At 33.7% G+C, this 17223-nt stretch overlaps 1 protein-coding gene across 2 annotated transcripts; it reads right to left on the reverse strand.

Moving 5' to 3' along the window:
- Nucleotides 1-284: 284 nt before the first annotated feature.
- On the reverse strand, nt 285-9935 carry LOC106667211 (histone acetyltransferase type B catalytic subunit-like). 2 transcript variants are annotated; one of them, XM_014395028.2, is made up of 10 exons: nt 9885-9935; nt 6724-6800; nt 5833-5908; nt 5657-5765; nt 5439-5583; nt 4132-4288; nt 2295-2509; nt 1889-2040; nt 1698-1814; nt 285-460 (listed from the first exon to the last, which is right to left on the reverse strand). In XM_014395028.2, exons 2-10 carry the CDS (start codon nt 6788-6790, stop codon nt 314-316), a joined length of 1185 nt encoding a protein of 394 aa, XP_014250514.1. In that variant the 5' UTR covers nt 6791-6800; nt 9885-9935; the 3' UTR covers nt 285-313. The 2 variants fall into 2 exon arrangements, with proteins under 2 accessions (XP_014250514.1, XP_014250513.1); XM_014395027.2 differs by lacking the exon at nt 9885-9935 and adding an exon at nt 9136-9461.
- Between the last annotated feature and the right edge of the window lie 7288 nt (nt 9936-17223).

Raw genomic sequence — 17223 nt, forward strand, 5'->3', positions numbered from 1 at the left:
GAGATATGAATAATACCAAGTATAGCTAATATGGATGTTATCTTCACTGTGTCTGGCACTGAAGATGGCGAAGTGCTGACCCATCCGACAGACTAGTATGGTGAGGACAGACAGACTGTCTGAAATGATCATTACTGAAATGATCTGTAATGACTGAATCGAGTATTGGTCAGGAAAATAATGCTGTACATTTTGTGATGGCTTTAAGCAGGATACTTGACTTATTTTGTACATTGTACGAACAACTTAAAAAATATGGAATAAAATAAAAACAAAAAATTTATTAATTAGTTTATTAAATAATATACTGTTGTTAATACTCCAGGGGATATTCCATTATTCTATTAAGCACCTTTGTGTACTCTTCATTCAGCTTAGGGACTATTTTCTTTAGTTGTGTTGAAATCTGTTTTTGTTTTAAGCATGCACGGTTCGTTTTCAGCAAATTTATATTTCGCCTCTGAAAAAATATAACTTCTGTGAGTAAAAATGCAAAATCAGACTAATTCTAGGCAAGTTGTCTTTTATAGATGCGCTGGCTGACTTTGCATGGAGGTCTAATTTACTGGCCAAAAACGCTGAATAACAAGACACAAAAGACTAGCGGGTTTTAGTGCGGTTGAAAACATACAGCCAACATATTACGTAAGACTATGAGGTTTCGTGGTCCGATTGACCAAATAAATTCTTTTCAATTAATTAAGGTTTTGGTTGAGACAAAAAAGTCAGTGTCATAAGCGGGATTCGAACCCGCGACTTTCGGCTAGATACGCCGCTACTCTCCCCTTGAGCCAGCGTGTCTTCAATCAACTCGGACACCAACTTCCCATCTCCCCCCCCACAGCTCTCCGTGGCCATTTCATTTGTCGTCGAGAATCCAATCCGATTACACGACATTTGAAAAATGGCAAAAAGGGGAGAAAGTTCAGAAGGTGGGGTTGATATGAGAAGTTGGTGTCCGAGTGGATCGAAATCACGATAGCTCAAGTGGTAGAGTAGTGGCGTTTCTAGCCGAAGATCGTGGGTTCGAATCTCGCTTGTGACCCTGACTTTTTTATCTCAACCAAAACCTTAATTAATTGAAAAGAATTTATTCGGTCAATCGGACCACAAAACCTCATAGATGTAATAAGCAAAATGAAGTATACTTCATTAAAGCTCTCCGTGGCCATTTCATTTGTCGCGAGAATCAAATAGATTACACGACATTTGAAAAATGGCAAAAAGGAGGGAAAATTCAAAAGGTGGGGTTGAGATGGGAAGTTAGTGTCCGAGTGGATCGAAGCTAGGATAGCTCAAGTGGGAGAGTAGCAGCGAATCTAGCCGAAGGTCGTGGGTTCGAATCCCGCTTGTGACACTGACTTTCTTATCTTAACCAAAACCTTAATTAATTGAAAAAAATACTACATAAAATAAAGTTACTATTAAACATGAGCTAGAGGTTCCAAAAAATTGGGAATACTCAAGAATGGCCTATTGGTTATACATCACAATGGCCAGACCCCTTACTTAAAAAACCACAGCAATACCTAGATTCGAACCCAGAACCATTATTGTGGAAAATATGAGTCAGACACCCTAACCACGCAGTCGTGGTTCCCCTCTTATGACATCTAATGATCAATTTAATCTGTATCAGCATAATAAAAAACTTTTAAAAATTATTGAAAATATTAAAAATAACAGTTGTTAATTACTTGAAATTCTGCATTTAGTCTCTTGTGTACTTCTTGCACATACTCTTTGTACTGTGTTTCATTATAGATATTGGTAGTGTAGAATCTTAGGATTTCATAAATTCTCCTCACTTGTTTCTTAAAACAAGACACAAAAAAATTGTTAAAAAAAGTTAATATTTCAATTATATAAAGCATCGAATGGCAATCACCTTGTTGATTTTGTGTTTTATCCTTGCCTCTTCAATCATATCATTATGGAATCCTGCACATAATCTTTCTGGTTGGAATGAAACCAAATGTAAACAATTGGAACAATCAACGTAGTCTCTGACCCTTTGAAAACTTATATCAGGGTCTTCCACTACAATAAAATAAAATTGTTAACTTGTTACATGTGGTGGTTCTTTTTATACACTACTTATAACTATAACAAAAAAACATAGATAATTCAGAATTTTGATTAAACTAACTCCTTGGTTTACTGATTATTTGACTGATTTTGACTTTTAAAAGTGGTTTTTATGTATATTTATTTCACTTTTATGTTTTAATTGATTGTTTGACTGTCAAAAATGCTTACACTGCTTTGTAAAAAAAATATATTTGAAATCTCACCAGTAATGTCAAAAACCTCTTTCATAGAAGAATAATGCATTTGTACTGTTTTTATAAGCTTTGCACATAGTCCCATACGTTGGAATGGAGGCAGAATCAATGCTTGACTAATTCGAGGTCGAATTTTGTCAGGATAACAGTAGAATTCATAAACGGTGAAGTACCCAACGAATGCATACTGTGGTGTATTGTTTGCGGAATTGTAGTTTTCATAACTGTAAAAAAAACAATAACTAGTACAAATTACATTCAGCAAAATAGAGAAAGATCAATAAATTTCTAATGGAAAATAACTCAGGATAAATTCTTCAAGAAGTAATAATGAAAGAGATCTTGTCTAAAACCAATATATTTTAATTTAAGACCGACTGATTTACTGGTTTATATAATCTCAAATCTGCACATGTACATACATACTTGTACAGAATTGAGACCATCACTTCTGGCGGCTCTCTGGCAGTTCCGGCTTTTGTACTTTAAAACAAACTACCGGCAGGCCTTGAAAATCAACCACCTTTGTTTTGGCAGTCCGGGGTTAGACCTTGATCTTACCCATCCAGCCAGTTAGGTTGAGCTCCAGAAGCTATCAACAGTTAAGTCAGCCCCCAACACAACCAGTTTCTAGATTCAAACCCACTCAATCTGAAATACATTCTTTGGTACTTACAAATCATTCACTCAGAGTGGTGGAGATCGATATTTATACATCACACTTTACACCTATTATATAACTAACCTAATTTAAGGCCAATGTTTAAGCACAATTCTCATATCAAGTGGTATTCCTACACTGTCTCTATAAGGAGCCAAAGGCACTCTTCACTTAAGTGGACACCTCTACAACCTTTCTCTATATGATGGATATATATGTGGGCTTTTTCTCAAAAGTAAGGTTCCATGTTACAACCTCACATGGCTTATTCTTAATTGGGTGGGATGACCATCTTCTACAATTCAGATCCTCCAAGGACCACCCATCGGGTTTATAAATAAATATTCATTTTCATATTCAAGTGCGATTAATAAATTGTCCTCACATAATATTATACTTCGGTTAACCACTGGTCCTCTCACACTTCACTCTAATAAATACATTCATTTTCAATATTCTCAAAGAAACATAAAACCAGATAATTATAAAGTATTATATACAGTAAAACAGTCCTGTTTCTTCTAAAAATTGGAACAGGCAACGCAAAATACTCCCTGCTGTGCTCAGGGAGTACCATATCAGGTACCATTCCTACACACTCTCTTTATGGAGCCAAGGAAACCCTTCAATTAACTGGCTTCTCTTCATGCCAGACATATACGCAAGGGCTTTGGCTTAAAATAAGGCCCGAAAACTACAATCGCCTTGCATGGCCTATTCTTAATCTGATGAGGATGACCATTCTACAATTCAAATCCTCCATTAGCCACCTATCTACAGTGCTCTTAATAAATAAGAACTACAATTAATTAAGGTTTATAGTTGAGATAAAAAAAGTCAATGGCATGAGCGGGATTCGAACCCACGATCTTTGGCTTGATACGCCGCTGCTCTACCACCTGAGCTATCGTGACCTCAGGTGGTAGAGAAGCGGCGNTCGAATCCCGCTCGTGCCATTGACTTTTTTATCTCAACTAAAAACCTTAATTAATTGTAGTATATTAATTGGTCAAGCGGACCACGAAATTAGTGAATGGAAATAAATAAGAACTTTTCTTCCAATCTGGCCCACCAAAGCTATCACTTTCTTTTAATGTTTAAAAAAAAATATTTTTTAGATTAAAAATTTAAGAAAGGAAAAAGGAATTATGATTTATAAATTTTTTGTTATATTCATTATCTTACATGACATAAAATTTCCAGGATTTGTCATTGGTGTTAATAAAACTTGCTGCATCAATGAACCACAGTAGAAATGTTTGCATCTTAGAATGATATTCCAAAAAACCTGTTGTCTCTGCTGAACATTTATAAATTGAGAATGTGTGTAATGAACTTTCACCTGAAACAATATTAGGCTATTAACAACCACATTATTACAAAATAATAATAATATAATAATAATAAATAATAAATAATAAATAATAATAATAATATAGTCGTTACTAAATCCCTAAATATCTCTATATTGTGGATGGTGCAAAAATAAAATAGGCTGTCCAAAAAATTGGACTTGAAAATTTACTTGTGATATTGTACCATTGGGGTCCTGGCCTCCCCAATAAGTTTGAGTCAGAAGTCCCTGTCATTTGCTGCCTTCCAGGTACAAGCTCCTAGAATTCGCATCATTCCGTCAAGCCACCTAAGCTTAGGCCTTCCAACCTTTCTTCCCAGTTGTCACAAATGAAGCATACTTCAGTACTGGACAGATGAGGGTTTGATATATGATTTTTGTGTTCCTGGAGATTAAGCTGCTGTTGAAATATTTTGAAAGGCCAAAATAACTCTATTAGCAGATTCTCCTACTGATCTCCTAAGAGATGTTATTAAAGAAGTTAATTTGGGAGCCGAGATAGAATCTGTTGATCTTTGAAAGAAGAGCCCACTTGCAGTCCATCTCTGAGTGGGACGTTATCACTTTCTACATACAAATTCTTCTCTTCATTAATAATAAGACCCATGGTTAAGGCTGCTTCCTATGATGCAAGAAAAGCACCCTTTAGTTATGGGAGTGTGTGTGCTATGTTGTCTGCATCATCTGCTTATGCTAATATTTGATGAGTATGGTTCCTGAGGTCAGGATGGCAGAATCCCTGATTAGTTTTTTTAGGACAGGGTGCAGGCTAGAGACCTCACCTGTGGTACCTTGAAATCAGAGAAGGCATTGAGCTGGATCCGGTCATGAACTTTGCATTTTCACCAACCTAGTTTGGGTATTCTGGTATACTGCGAATTTATTTCCTTTTATAATATTAAAATAATTACTTAGGGTGCATCCGATATCAAGAATTCTTTATAAACTATTGTAATAAAAAAATCTTCAAAGGAAAATTCTTCAAATAATACAGAAAATATGTAGCCTAATTAAGTACTCAACTGACTTGTATTTAACCCAATCCAAGTAATCTTACTTAAATTACGTCATTGTTTAGTGTCAAAATATATAAAAGACATACAGTAGAAATTTTACAAAAGAACTGATATTTTCTTACTCTTCTCGATTGTGAATTTGTTGAGTAAATCACCAAACGGCTTGAAGCTTTCTTCATTTTTAAGAAGCCTTTCAAACTCATTGATATTAGTTACAAAATTTCTACATTCATATTTGTCTGCTAGTGTTTTCATAATATTTGCTGGCTAAAATAGCATTAATGATATAGTTTTTTAATAGTGTTCCTGACAATCGATATGGTCAAAATTTCAGACTTACCATAGCATCTTCAAGACGTTCTTTGTAGTATATGCTTATAAATATTGTCAAACTGGCAGCAGCATAATTCACTTTAATTACAAGGTTTTCATAGCCATAAATTTGTTCCCTATAGAAAAATATATTAGAAAAACAATATGATTATAATGAAAAGGTGAAAAAATGTGCAAAATTACTCTTCTCCAAAAATTTGATGAGACATTTTTGGTCTGAAAATTCCATTGTCATTCCATAGATCACATGCATTGCGTACTAAAACAAAGTTTTGTAATAACATTATTTTAAATAAACTGCGCTATTGACAAAACAGTGTAGGGTAGAATGATTTTTAAGCTTTTGACTATTTTTAGTAAATAAAAAAATTCTTTTCGTGTTATTAACTTGATTTGGTATGTTCTGAGAGGGAGACGAAATGTTTATAAAGTATATGTAAGAATTATGTGAGATTTATCCGTTTATGTGGGGTAAATGAACATGGAATTTTGTTGTTCATTTTAGTCCGCAGATCCTCGCGGGTTTTTGTAAGATGGCAAGACATATGACAGACCAATCCAGCTAGGATAGGCAGACTAAAATGGACAAGTAATGACAAAATTACGAGTTGTAGATGACTAATTTTTATTTATTTCACTAATTTCCAATATAAAAAATAATTACAATTAATTAAGGTTTTTAGTTGAGATAAAAAAGTCAATGGCATGAGCGGGATTCGAACCCACGATCTTCGGCTAGATACGCCGCTGCTCTACCACTTGAGCTATCGTGACCTCGATCCACTCGGACANTTCTAATCCCGCTCGTGCCATTGACTTTTTTATCTCAACTAAAAACCTTAATTAATTATTGTAATATATTAATTGGTCAAGCGGACCACGAAATTAGAGAATAAAAAATAATGGTCTATCAAATTTAACTTAAAAGAATCATCTAGACCATTTTTGTGATATGGGAATATTTCAAACATATTCATTCAATATATCCAATCCTGTCAAATTGAGAAACAAGGGGAATTCATTTTTTTTCTATAATATTCAACAATTGTTGCATAATTTTTCCCCCCGACTTACTAAGTTTAAATTCAACTGCACGGTTGCTACTGGTGATAAACTCTTGTTTTATGCTTCGAAGAGACATTTTAAGTTTCCTGGAAAAAGACAAAAACAGTATTAAATTAACATTTAAAATATTAAAATGTTTCATCCTTAAATTACCATAAACCAATAAATAAAATATACTATAGGAACATTCTGCTAAACTGTATTAATTAGGGATTAAAACAAACACTCTTAATAACAGGATAAAATAAATAAAAAACAATAATTTTTAAGCAAAGGATACACAATTGATTGGAAGAGAGGCAAAATAATTGATTAAATAATTTTTAAGGATTTTTTTAATTTTTTATATATGTTTTAGATATCCAAAGTTTATTGTCTATTTATTTTCATATCATACCAATGTCCATCTATGCTGATGGTGTTTTTGAGGTGAATCAGCAGAGAATCTCTGGACTACATAATGGTCAGAAAATTTTAATTGGAGAAGAGATCATTTTACCTGCTTTACGGCCAATGCCGCTCACTGGTTTTGCCGAGATCAAGCATTAAATGCTCATCAGTCTATGCTAGTAGTCTACAGAATAGTTTCCAAGCAGATTGCAGACAGTCTGCTTAGTATATTACTAGCATAATCTGATGACAATCTAATGCTCAAAATCTGGATCACTACAAATCCATCTTGGGAGTAGATATATTTCTGGCGAACAGAAAATAGTCGACATGTCCCACATAATAGAAAAGAGTCATGCATTGGATCCATAGAGTAAGCATGTTCTAGACCTGGAAAATCAGAATCTCCCTTGTTCTTTTTTTAAAATTTTTATGTGAAGATTGAAACATCCACTGACCATTCTTTGTTGGGTGATCCAGTCAGTGTTTGAAATGTTACAAGTGAACTTCGGTGGGCAGGACAGACAAGGCTAAGTTTTGTCTAATCAATAATATCCAGCACTAGAGCAGGTGATTCTCATAATTTGTTATGAAAAGTCTAATCCCAATGACCATAATGGAATACCGTAATGCAATAAGAACCCATTGATTACAGTAATTAAACAACACTTGTTAGGCTTAAGTAAAAAGGGTACGGATGCTTTCCTGATTTGGGTAAAATATCATAGCAACTATATGTTCAATAGCCAAGTCAACCTCCTTGCCAAAGAGGCTGGTCTTTGGTCTCAGGCTCCGAAAAAGCAATGGTCGCAGTCACTGACATAATTTCACACAATGTAAGAGAAAAATTGCCAAAGGAGTGTGCAAATACACCAAAACCATTCAACCTACAATACTGCCCAAACTTGCAGCATCAATGAACCAAGGAATTTTTTTATAACCATTTGTAGACTCTGTTTGCCATGCCAACTCTATAAAATCGGCATAAAACACAGCCGTAACCAGGAAGCTACTCTATGGGGGGGGGGGCAGTCCTAACAGGCATGTTGTACAGGGTGGGTTTCTGGGTGCTTTGAGGCAGATGGGGGGATGTGGAATTTTCAAAAGCACTTTAAATTATGTAAATGGTTTTTATCCACGTCTCTCTGATACGTCTGCAGTAAGAAAGAGGTATAAATATCCATAAAAGCCAAGCGACTTTAAAAGGTTTGAAAGTATATGGCAGATGTTATTTTCACAAAGCACCAAAATATACATTAGATTTTATCTTAATATGCTTGATATCAGCCTTAATATTATAATTAGATAGAAAAACAGATCCGAGTTAAAGTAAATTTGAAAGAAAAAAACAATCAGTTCCTTTGTCAAGCATTCAAGGAACAGATCACATTCATCAGTGATGATTGATAATTCACAAATTAACAAATATGATCTATTTACAATATACAAAATTATGACTTCAACCATAATAAATTTATGGGTTTGGATTTGAAGAGTGGATGATATCTATCAACCATCCATTCTAATTAGAACTTTGAAAAAAATATTATGGTTGAAGTGGCACCCAAGTGGTTATGGTGCCTGCCTCGTATTTAAAATGCCAGCAGTCCTTAGTTCAAATCCCAGCAATGCCTATGTCTTTTTAATTGATAATAGTATGAACAAATTATTATAAAGGTGGTTTGACCCATAATAGTTGGACATTAAGCCCTCCATTTATGAATTTGTTTTTTACTTTACTATCGTTGAAGCCATAATTTTGAATTTGTTAACCTTGTGAATTATTAACAATGATGAAGGAGATTTATTCCTCGAAAATTTGACGAAGGAACTGGTTGTTTTTCTTTCTTTTCAAATTTACCTTATCCCTGATCTTTTTATATTATATCCCTTAGATTGTAATGTATTCTGGAAAAAGTTAAATTTCAAAAACAGAGGCTTTAGGTAAAAATTTCTTATTGAAAATTTTTTAAACATAAAACTCCCACAAATTACATTCAATTTTAACTGAAATTTAACAAATACCCTTACCTTTTGTTAACTCTTTTATTTTTCACTTGTCTGTCCCTTGTAAATAAACTAACATCCATTTTATGATCGTTAATTGTACGATTTGCAGCAATAAAGTTTTTCCTTTCGTTTTTTATAAAACCCACAGTCTTATTTATTATTGAATGCTACCATGGATACTCTTTAATTTATTAGAAACAATTTTATTTAATTTTTAATAGCATTAACAAAAGGCAAAAAATATTGAGTTTAAATTAGACTGAACTGTTGGTAGTTTTGGTTAAATTTTCCATATGCAACGTTCATAATTTTGAGCACACATTTTTTGAAAATTTTCTAAAAATTAAATTACCCAAGTGAATAAAACCAGCTGAGGCAATTTGTGTACTACATTAAATAAATTAAAAAAGGGAATAACTACATTAAAATTATAACAATTAAATAATTATCATCCAAAACGGATTTTTTAAAATAAAATATGGGTTGTAAAATTATTCTTTGGCCGAGTTTAAATAAATAAAAGCTAGTATTCAGCATGTAAATACTATTTAGAATAAAAGTAAAAAAAAAAAGAATTGGTTGTTTCATTTAAATCCCAAAGGTAATGAGCATCATTGTTTAAATAAGCAAGACATTATAATGCATATTTCAATGTTCTCAACACCTCAAAATGATTAAAAATCAATTAAATCACAGTTTGTTAAATGGAAAAAAATAATTATTATAAAATAAAATAAACACTTATATATTAGTATTTGAACTTTCCTTACCTGGCTATGGTCCTGTATAAACCTTAAGTGAAAATATAAACACAAATTCTTATCTGACGTTGTTTACTGATATACAACAACAATATGCGAATATGAAAACCTCAGTATGATTATTAATTAATTTCAATTTCTCTAATACAAAATCATATAAAAAATTGAAACATTAATCAAATTAATTTTTTTTACTGTTCTTAACCACTAAAACTTATAAATTTAAAAAAAATTAAATAAATAGTTTACAATGTACTCTATAGTAATCTGAATCATAGAGACTATTAATTAAGGTTTTTAGTTGAGATGAAAAAGTCAATGGCACGAGCGGGATTCGAACACACGATCTTCGGCTTGTTGCATGACCGCACGTTTTCAATTTTCCCTACTTTTTGCCATTTTTCAATGCAGTGCGGTTGAGATGGGAAGTTAGTGTCCGAGTGGATCGAGGTCACGATAGCTCAGGTGGTTGAGCAGCAGCGTATCTAGCCGAAGATCGTGGGTTCGAATCCCGCTCGTGCTATTGACTTTTTTATCTCAACTAAAAACCTGAATTAATTGTAATATATTAATTGGTCAAGCGGACCACGAAACTAGTGAACTTAGAGACTATGTTTCACCAACGTGCTGTATGTACAGAACAAATAGTACAACAGCTCTTGTTTAAGGGTAAAATAATGTCTGAAAGGTAAAATTAAATTAAGTAAGCTTAATTAAATTAAGGGTAAAATAATGTGGTAAATAAGTCTGTATCAGTGTATAGTTTAGTTCACTATTAATAACAGTTTAACTAACAATATTCTTTCCAGAAAATGAAAAATACTGAGAGAATAAACTTTTTAAGAGATAAGGCACATTAAGCATCAGGTTATAAATTTCCCTAACAGATAGCAGCACTGCCATCCAACGATTTTTGGCCGTTATTTACATTTGTGTTTTAAAAATCAAGTTTATTTTTGTTTCTGATAATTAAAATTTGCAATTTAGTTCAAAAAATCAATATTTTTGAAGAAGATATTTGATAAAATATTGAATATGGTCACGCCCAAAATGAAATACAGTTCGGTTTTGGAAGGAAAAATCTACTTCTCACTTTCCAGATATGTTCACTTTTGCAGCTCAAATACAAGATAGCTTCTATAGTTTGCAGGAGCCACGACTTTGAAGTAAAGTCACTCTGACTTTCTTCCTCGTCCGTCTACAACAATTCAAAGCTTCCTTTATACCTACGAATTCATGAACCTTAATCCTCACAACTGATAACAATATGTCGCCATGTTCCTGAACGACTGTAGCATATTAAAAATGCAATACACAACGAACTGCTAAGATGCCGGATAAGAATTGAACCTTGAGCTTCCAGAGTAGACGGCCGAGGGAGGGTCCCATAGACTTACTTAATGAGTGGCTCCAAATTTTTTTAAATGGCTTTTTCAAGTTGTATTTTCAACAACACAATGTACTAGAACAGGGTTTCCCAAACTTTTTAGGGAGCGGACCTCTTTTACAAAACAAAATCCAGGGCAGACCACTTGCATTTAGGTATTAATTTTTGATAACTGGAGATTGATGTCAGAGTCAGCCTCTAGACAGCTTCAATATTTAGATTTGGTGGCTATGTAGATAAAATCCAGATTTGCGTAGGTAAGTTGGAACAAATAGAAGAACACGTTTTGCTTTTTCAATGAGTGGTTGAATTCAGAGCTTTCTTTCATATTTACTTAAAGATAGACTGGTTGACTTTGTCGAAATTGAAAATGACTATTGGTTTGACCTCTATTCATGGTCTTGCAGCATTGTACCTCGAGGTGTTGAAAAGTAGAGTTCAAAAGACATTTCCAAACTTCGAAGGTGTTCACATATTTCATCAATAAACGTTTGCAAGCAAAAAAAAAAATTAACACAGGAAAACAGTCCACCTTTTCCTTTTCAACAAATTCAACCCAAAACTGGATTTTTCTTTTGAAGGCATGAGCTTTGTCATCAGCATCGAAAGTTTTGATACTCTTCCCTTGCAAAGAAAGACTCATTTCGTTCATTTTAATGAAAATATCTTATCAATACGACAATATACATTGCCATTTTTCATGGTTGAAAACATTGGCCAATTTATAAGGTCCATCCATGTGGTGAGATAAGACCTTAGAACATAATTCCTATAATCGTGAAAGTGCTTTCACACAAGACAACCAACTAACTTCTGTATGGTGAAGCTGGGAATGATAAAAGTCATGACTTCAATGACCGCGACATTGAATAATTTGGACTGGCTTATCCAAAACTTTCTTACAAGAGGCTGGCATTTGTTTCATAGCTAAAGAAAGTCTGTGGAGAACACAATTACTGCTGCTGCAAAATAAAAACTTCCATTTTCAGTACTCATTGTTATTAGTTTTTTAATTTTATTTACTAGGGTTGGCAGACCCACAATGGTCGCGGGCACAGTTTGTGAAGCCTCATACTAGATTATTCTAATATCCTTTGATATACAACCTTTTAATACAAGCTTGTTATGTAATTTTTTTTTTTTTTTTTTTTTTGCTCGTTTTACATTGAATTGTAATGCAGACGCGCTGTGCAAATGGTTTTGATTAAAAAAAAAAAAAAAAAAAAAAAAAAAAACTACATCCTTTCTCTTGATAGAGAAATCTATTCAATGAAGATTATATTTCGCTCTTGGTAGAGTTGGCAGTTGGGTTGTGTTTCCAGCATATGATTGATAAAAATTTCAATCATCATAAATATCATCCATGAAAAACATAAAAAATGAAATTTCTGGATTACAATGTTTTTGAAAATAAAGAGGAATTGAATAAATGTGCTTTTTGTTGCTTTCCCGGCCAGGCAACAAAAAATATACATTTATTCAATTCCTTTTTCTATTGAAAAGCATTAAAATCCAGAAATGACTATATGACTACAGAAATGACATTTTTTATATTTTTCATGGATGATGTTTGTGACTTGATGATTGTAATTTATATCAGTCATATGCTTGAAATACAACCCAACTGACAACTGTACCAAGAGAAAGGATGTACTTGTTGTTTTTGTTTAAATCAAAACCATGTGTCTGCATTACAATTGTTTATTTTTTTTTTTTTTTTTTCTGAGCTGGCCTGGACTTGGATTTTGACTACTAAAATTTCTCTGTACTTGATGATGTATGAAAATTATTTGGAAAAACTCTAGGAAAAAAAATTGGAACCATTCAGTCTTAAGTGTTGGGGTGAGCTGAAAATTATTTGGAAAAACTGTAGGAAAAAAATTGGAGCCACTCAGTGCATAAGTCTTGGGATGGGCTGAAAATTATTTGGAAAAACTGTAGGAAAACAAAATTGGAGCCGCTCGGTCTTCAAGTCGTGGGGTGGGCTGAAAATTATTTGGAAAAACTGTAGGAAAAAAAATTGGAGCCTCTCGGTCTACAAGTGTTGGGGTGGGCTGAAAATTATTTGGAAAAACTAGGAAAAAAAAATTGGAACCACTCAGTTTACAAGTCTTGGGGGGTGGGGTGTGCTCCCTCGGCCGTCGACTCAACGAGAGACTGTGGAAGGCACAATTCTTATTATTTGGCGTCGTATTTTGTATAAGCGTATTGAACTAAGGTTACAGTTTTTTAAGAACGATGGCGTCGTAGTTTTATAAGTATTGAGGGATTGAAATTCGTGAAATTCGAAGGCATCGGCGAAACGTTGAAATGTAGTGGACGGCCGAGGTAGCAAGCGAAGTAAGACTTTGCTTCATCACCGTGGCTCCTGTAAACAATAGAGGCTAATTTATATATGAGTTGCAAAATGGATAATCTGTGGTTAGCGAGAAGTACATTTTTCCTTTTAAAATAGAACTGTATTTCATTTTGGGCATGCCCATATTCAATATTTTCTCAATTATCTTCTTCAATAATATTGATTTTTTAACTAAATTGCAAATTTTAATTATTAGAAACAATAATAAACTTGATTTTTAAAACACAAGTGTAAATAACGGTCAAAAATCGTGTTGGACGTCAGTGCTGCTATCTGTTAGGGAAATTTATAACCTGATGCTTAATGTGCCTTATCTCTCAAAAAGTTTATTCTCTCAATATTTGTCATTTTCTGGAAATAATATTCTTAGTTAAATCGTTAATAATAATGAACTAATGTACAGGAACATAATTTATTATTGTAGGTATAAACAATTCTCTGTAAAATGGTACTTCACATTTTTAACTACCTTAGTCATGTCACATGGTGTTGCTACAAGTAATATTTTTTTTTTTTCAGCAATATTTCATGTCATACAATGTCGCTACAATTAATATAAATATTTTTTTGGCAATATTGATTGATTGATCTCAAGAAAGTTGGTGGTATTATCATACTGTCATATCTTACCTTCAAGATGCATAAATGTAAGTGTCTGAAATCGTCTTAGTCTTCTGCCAGATTGAGGGAGAACTTTACAAGATAAATTTTTGTATTAATTCATTCAGAACAAGGTAAATTGAAATCACCTCGGACAAATTCATCACTGAAGTGAGAACTAAGAAAAATTTGTTATGTCGTACGACAATGGTTCTTATAATGTTGCGTTTCATGATAATGTAAACTGTGCCAATAATGACAGAATTGGTTTCATTCATATTTTACATAGCATTAACAATTTTTACAATATTTACTTATATTAACCTTCAAATTCTTTAAATAGCTTCCAATATAACTGGATGTTTTAATTTTAGAACTTCTTAGAATAATATAAGATTTGTTTTAATTGCTTATTATATAATTAAAATAAATGAATTTTTATGTTTATTTTTATACTCTATAAATTTGTATTATTATTCTTCCTTTAATCTTTTACACGAATGTTTAATACATAAACCAAAAAAATATTCCCACTTTTGACCTCCTATCTTTCGGAAAGTCTGTTACAATTTAAAAACAAGACGAATACTCTGATTTATTTAAAATCAAGGCTTGTATATCACAAGGTAACATCCTACATGGAAAACATAACCGTCGCAACTTTTGCCGATGACAATGCTGCCTCTCAGTCGAAAAATGTATCCATTCATCCACTAATCGACTGCAAATGGCAGTCAACAGCACCCATGTATGGACAGATGCTTGGAAGATCAAAATAAATGAACAGAAAGCCACACATTTAAATTTCACAGATAGAAAATTAGTAGACAAGCCAATCATCTTCAATGGATTTATAATCACATATTACAATGTATGTAGATGTATGGTATACAGCTTCGGGGGTGTGCTAAAAGAAGCAGTAAATCATAATATAACAGTTCCAAAATAAAGTTCTATGAAATAAGGTAGATGCTCCTTGGTACCTGAACATTCAGCACATCAACATAGAGATTACACGGTATGTTTATAAGCAATTTAATTTTTAGTTTTTTCATATGGACAAATTTGTATTTTTTATTACGAAATGTATTACTGCAGGAAAAATATAATTTATATCTAAATTAAATAAATAATTTAACTGAGAAAAACAATTTCGCCAAAACTGTTGGTAGGAAAAAAGTAAAGAAAATATTCAATTCAGTAAGGAGTATTTACTCCTCTTGCATTCGGTGTGGCATTGATTTTATGAGGTTTGAATGTTGTGCTGTGGAATATTTTCATACTCATCCAGCAGCACTATTCTTAATTTATGCAAATTCTTTAGCATCACTGTGTGACATTTTACCCTCTTTGACAACTCCTCAAAGGTGTTCGATAGGATTTAAGTCAGGAGTACATGCTGGCCATTCCGAACATTGAATTGGAGCCCGTTCCAAGTAGTCACCAATGATCCTAGCATGCATTTGTTATGCATAAATATAAAACCATCGCCAATTAGTGACATATAAAGAACAATTTCTTCTGATAACTTATCTTCAGTGTATCGCTCAGCTATCAGGGAACCTTCGATGAAGATCAAGTTCGTGCAACCTTGCATAGAAATGCCTTGCCAAACGATAACATCACCACACCATAGCTTCTCCAAAGAGAAAATATTGTGAGGATTTATCGCTCTCCTGTTCTTATCCAAGACTCTATTGGCAGTAAGAAGACCTCAAACAAAACCTTTACTCATCCGAAAACGAGATTTTAGTCCAGTCTTGCTCAGGCCAATTAATGTGATTTTTTGTGAAACTCAACCGAGCTGTACTGTCGTTTGTCAGAAGTTCTGGACCAATGGCAGGCCTTCTCGCTCATAATCAAGCTTCTGAAACTCTTCGCCTTACAGTGCGAATACTGACATTAACATTTCTAACTTGAAGTTGTTGCTTGATCTCTATAGTGGTAGAATGTTGATTACAAAGTACATTTGAAACAATAAAATGAACGACGTGACATGATGGCAACCTTATCCATGCCTTCTGGAGTAACCTGCTGTAGCTTGGAGTTTATATATATTATGCAAGGTGGGCGACCAAGACCCAAGGGGTTAAATGCCTGGGTAGACTCGTACCCCATCCCTAAACGGTCCGGAAGTTGGTCGGCTCATGTGTCCTTCATAAATCTTTTGGACCTGTTCACAAACCCCAAGATTTTGGACCATTTAATCTCGGGGAGTGATTTGGTGATGTCCTCTCCTTCAAAGATTTCAAATCTATCATACCTATCACACTCTGTGAGGTAGTGCCTTGCCGTTTCTTCTTTATTTCGCAAAAAACGGTAGAGATTTGTAGAGTACCCATTATGAAGAGGTGTCTTCTCAGTGGGCAGTGCCCCGTCAGAATACCTATCAGCCTCCTAATTCCCTTCCTTGAGATAGAGAATAGCCATTTCGATTCTGCTGGTTTGATCGCCTTAACAAACTCTTTCGATTGCCTGTGTCCGGGGGATAAATTCCACTCCCTAAGGAATTGTTTCATGCCCCAGTTATTAATACTCTCTTTCGCTGTGCTCATAGAGTGAGGTAATACGGTTGTGGCCCGACAAACGCAGTACTAGAACCTTCTTTGGCCAGGCCATCCGCCTTTTCATTGCCATGGTGTCCTTTATGTGCTGGTATCCAAATAAGGGTCACCTTATTCTCAAACCTGAAAGAGATCGTATTAATAAGATCTACGGTTTCCTCTACCAGTCGTGAGGTTGACAAATCTTTTTGTAATGATCTAAAACTAGCCTGACTGTCAGAAAAAATTCTAAAATCTTTTCACTTAATTTTATTTTACATAAGTGTTCTACACATATTAATGGCCCAGATTTCCGCCTGAAAATCATAGCTTAAGTAGCTTGGAGTAACTAATCGGAGGCCCTTCGGACAGTTGTCCTGGGAATGTTAAGCACTGTGGCCACATATGCTTGACTTCTTATGTCTTCCAACAATGCTATGATTCTTAGAAATGGTGAAT

The sequence above is a fragment of the Cimex lectularius genome, unplaced genomic scaffold (genome assembly GCF_000648675.2).
Source record: "Cimex lectularius strain Harlan isolate CLEC.00 unplaced genomic scaffold, Clec_2.1 scaffold118, whole genome shotgun sequence".
Lineage (NCBI taxonomy): Eukaryota > Metazoa > Arthropoda > Insecta > Hemiptera > Cimicidae > Cimex > Cimex lectularius.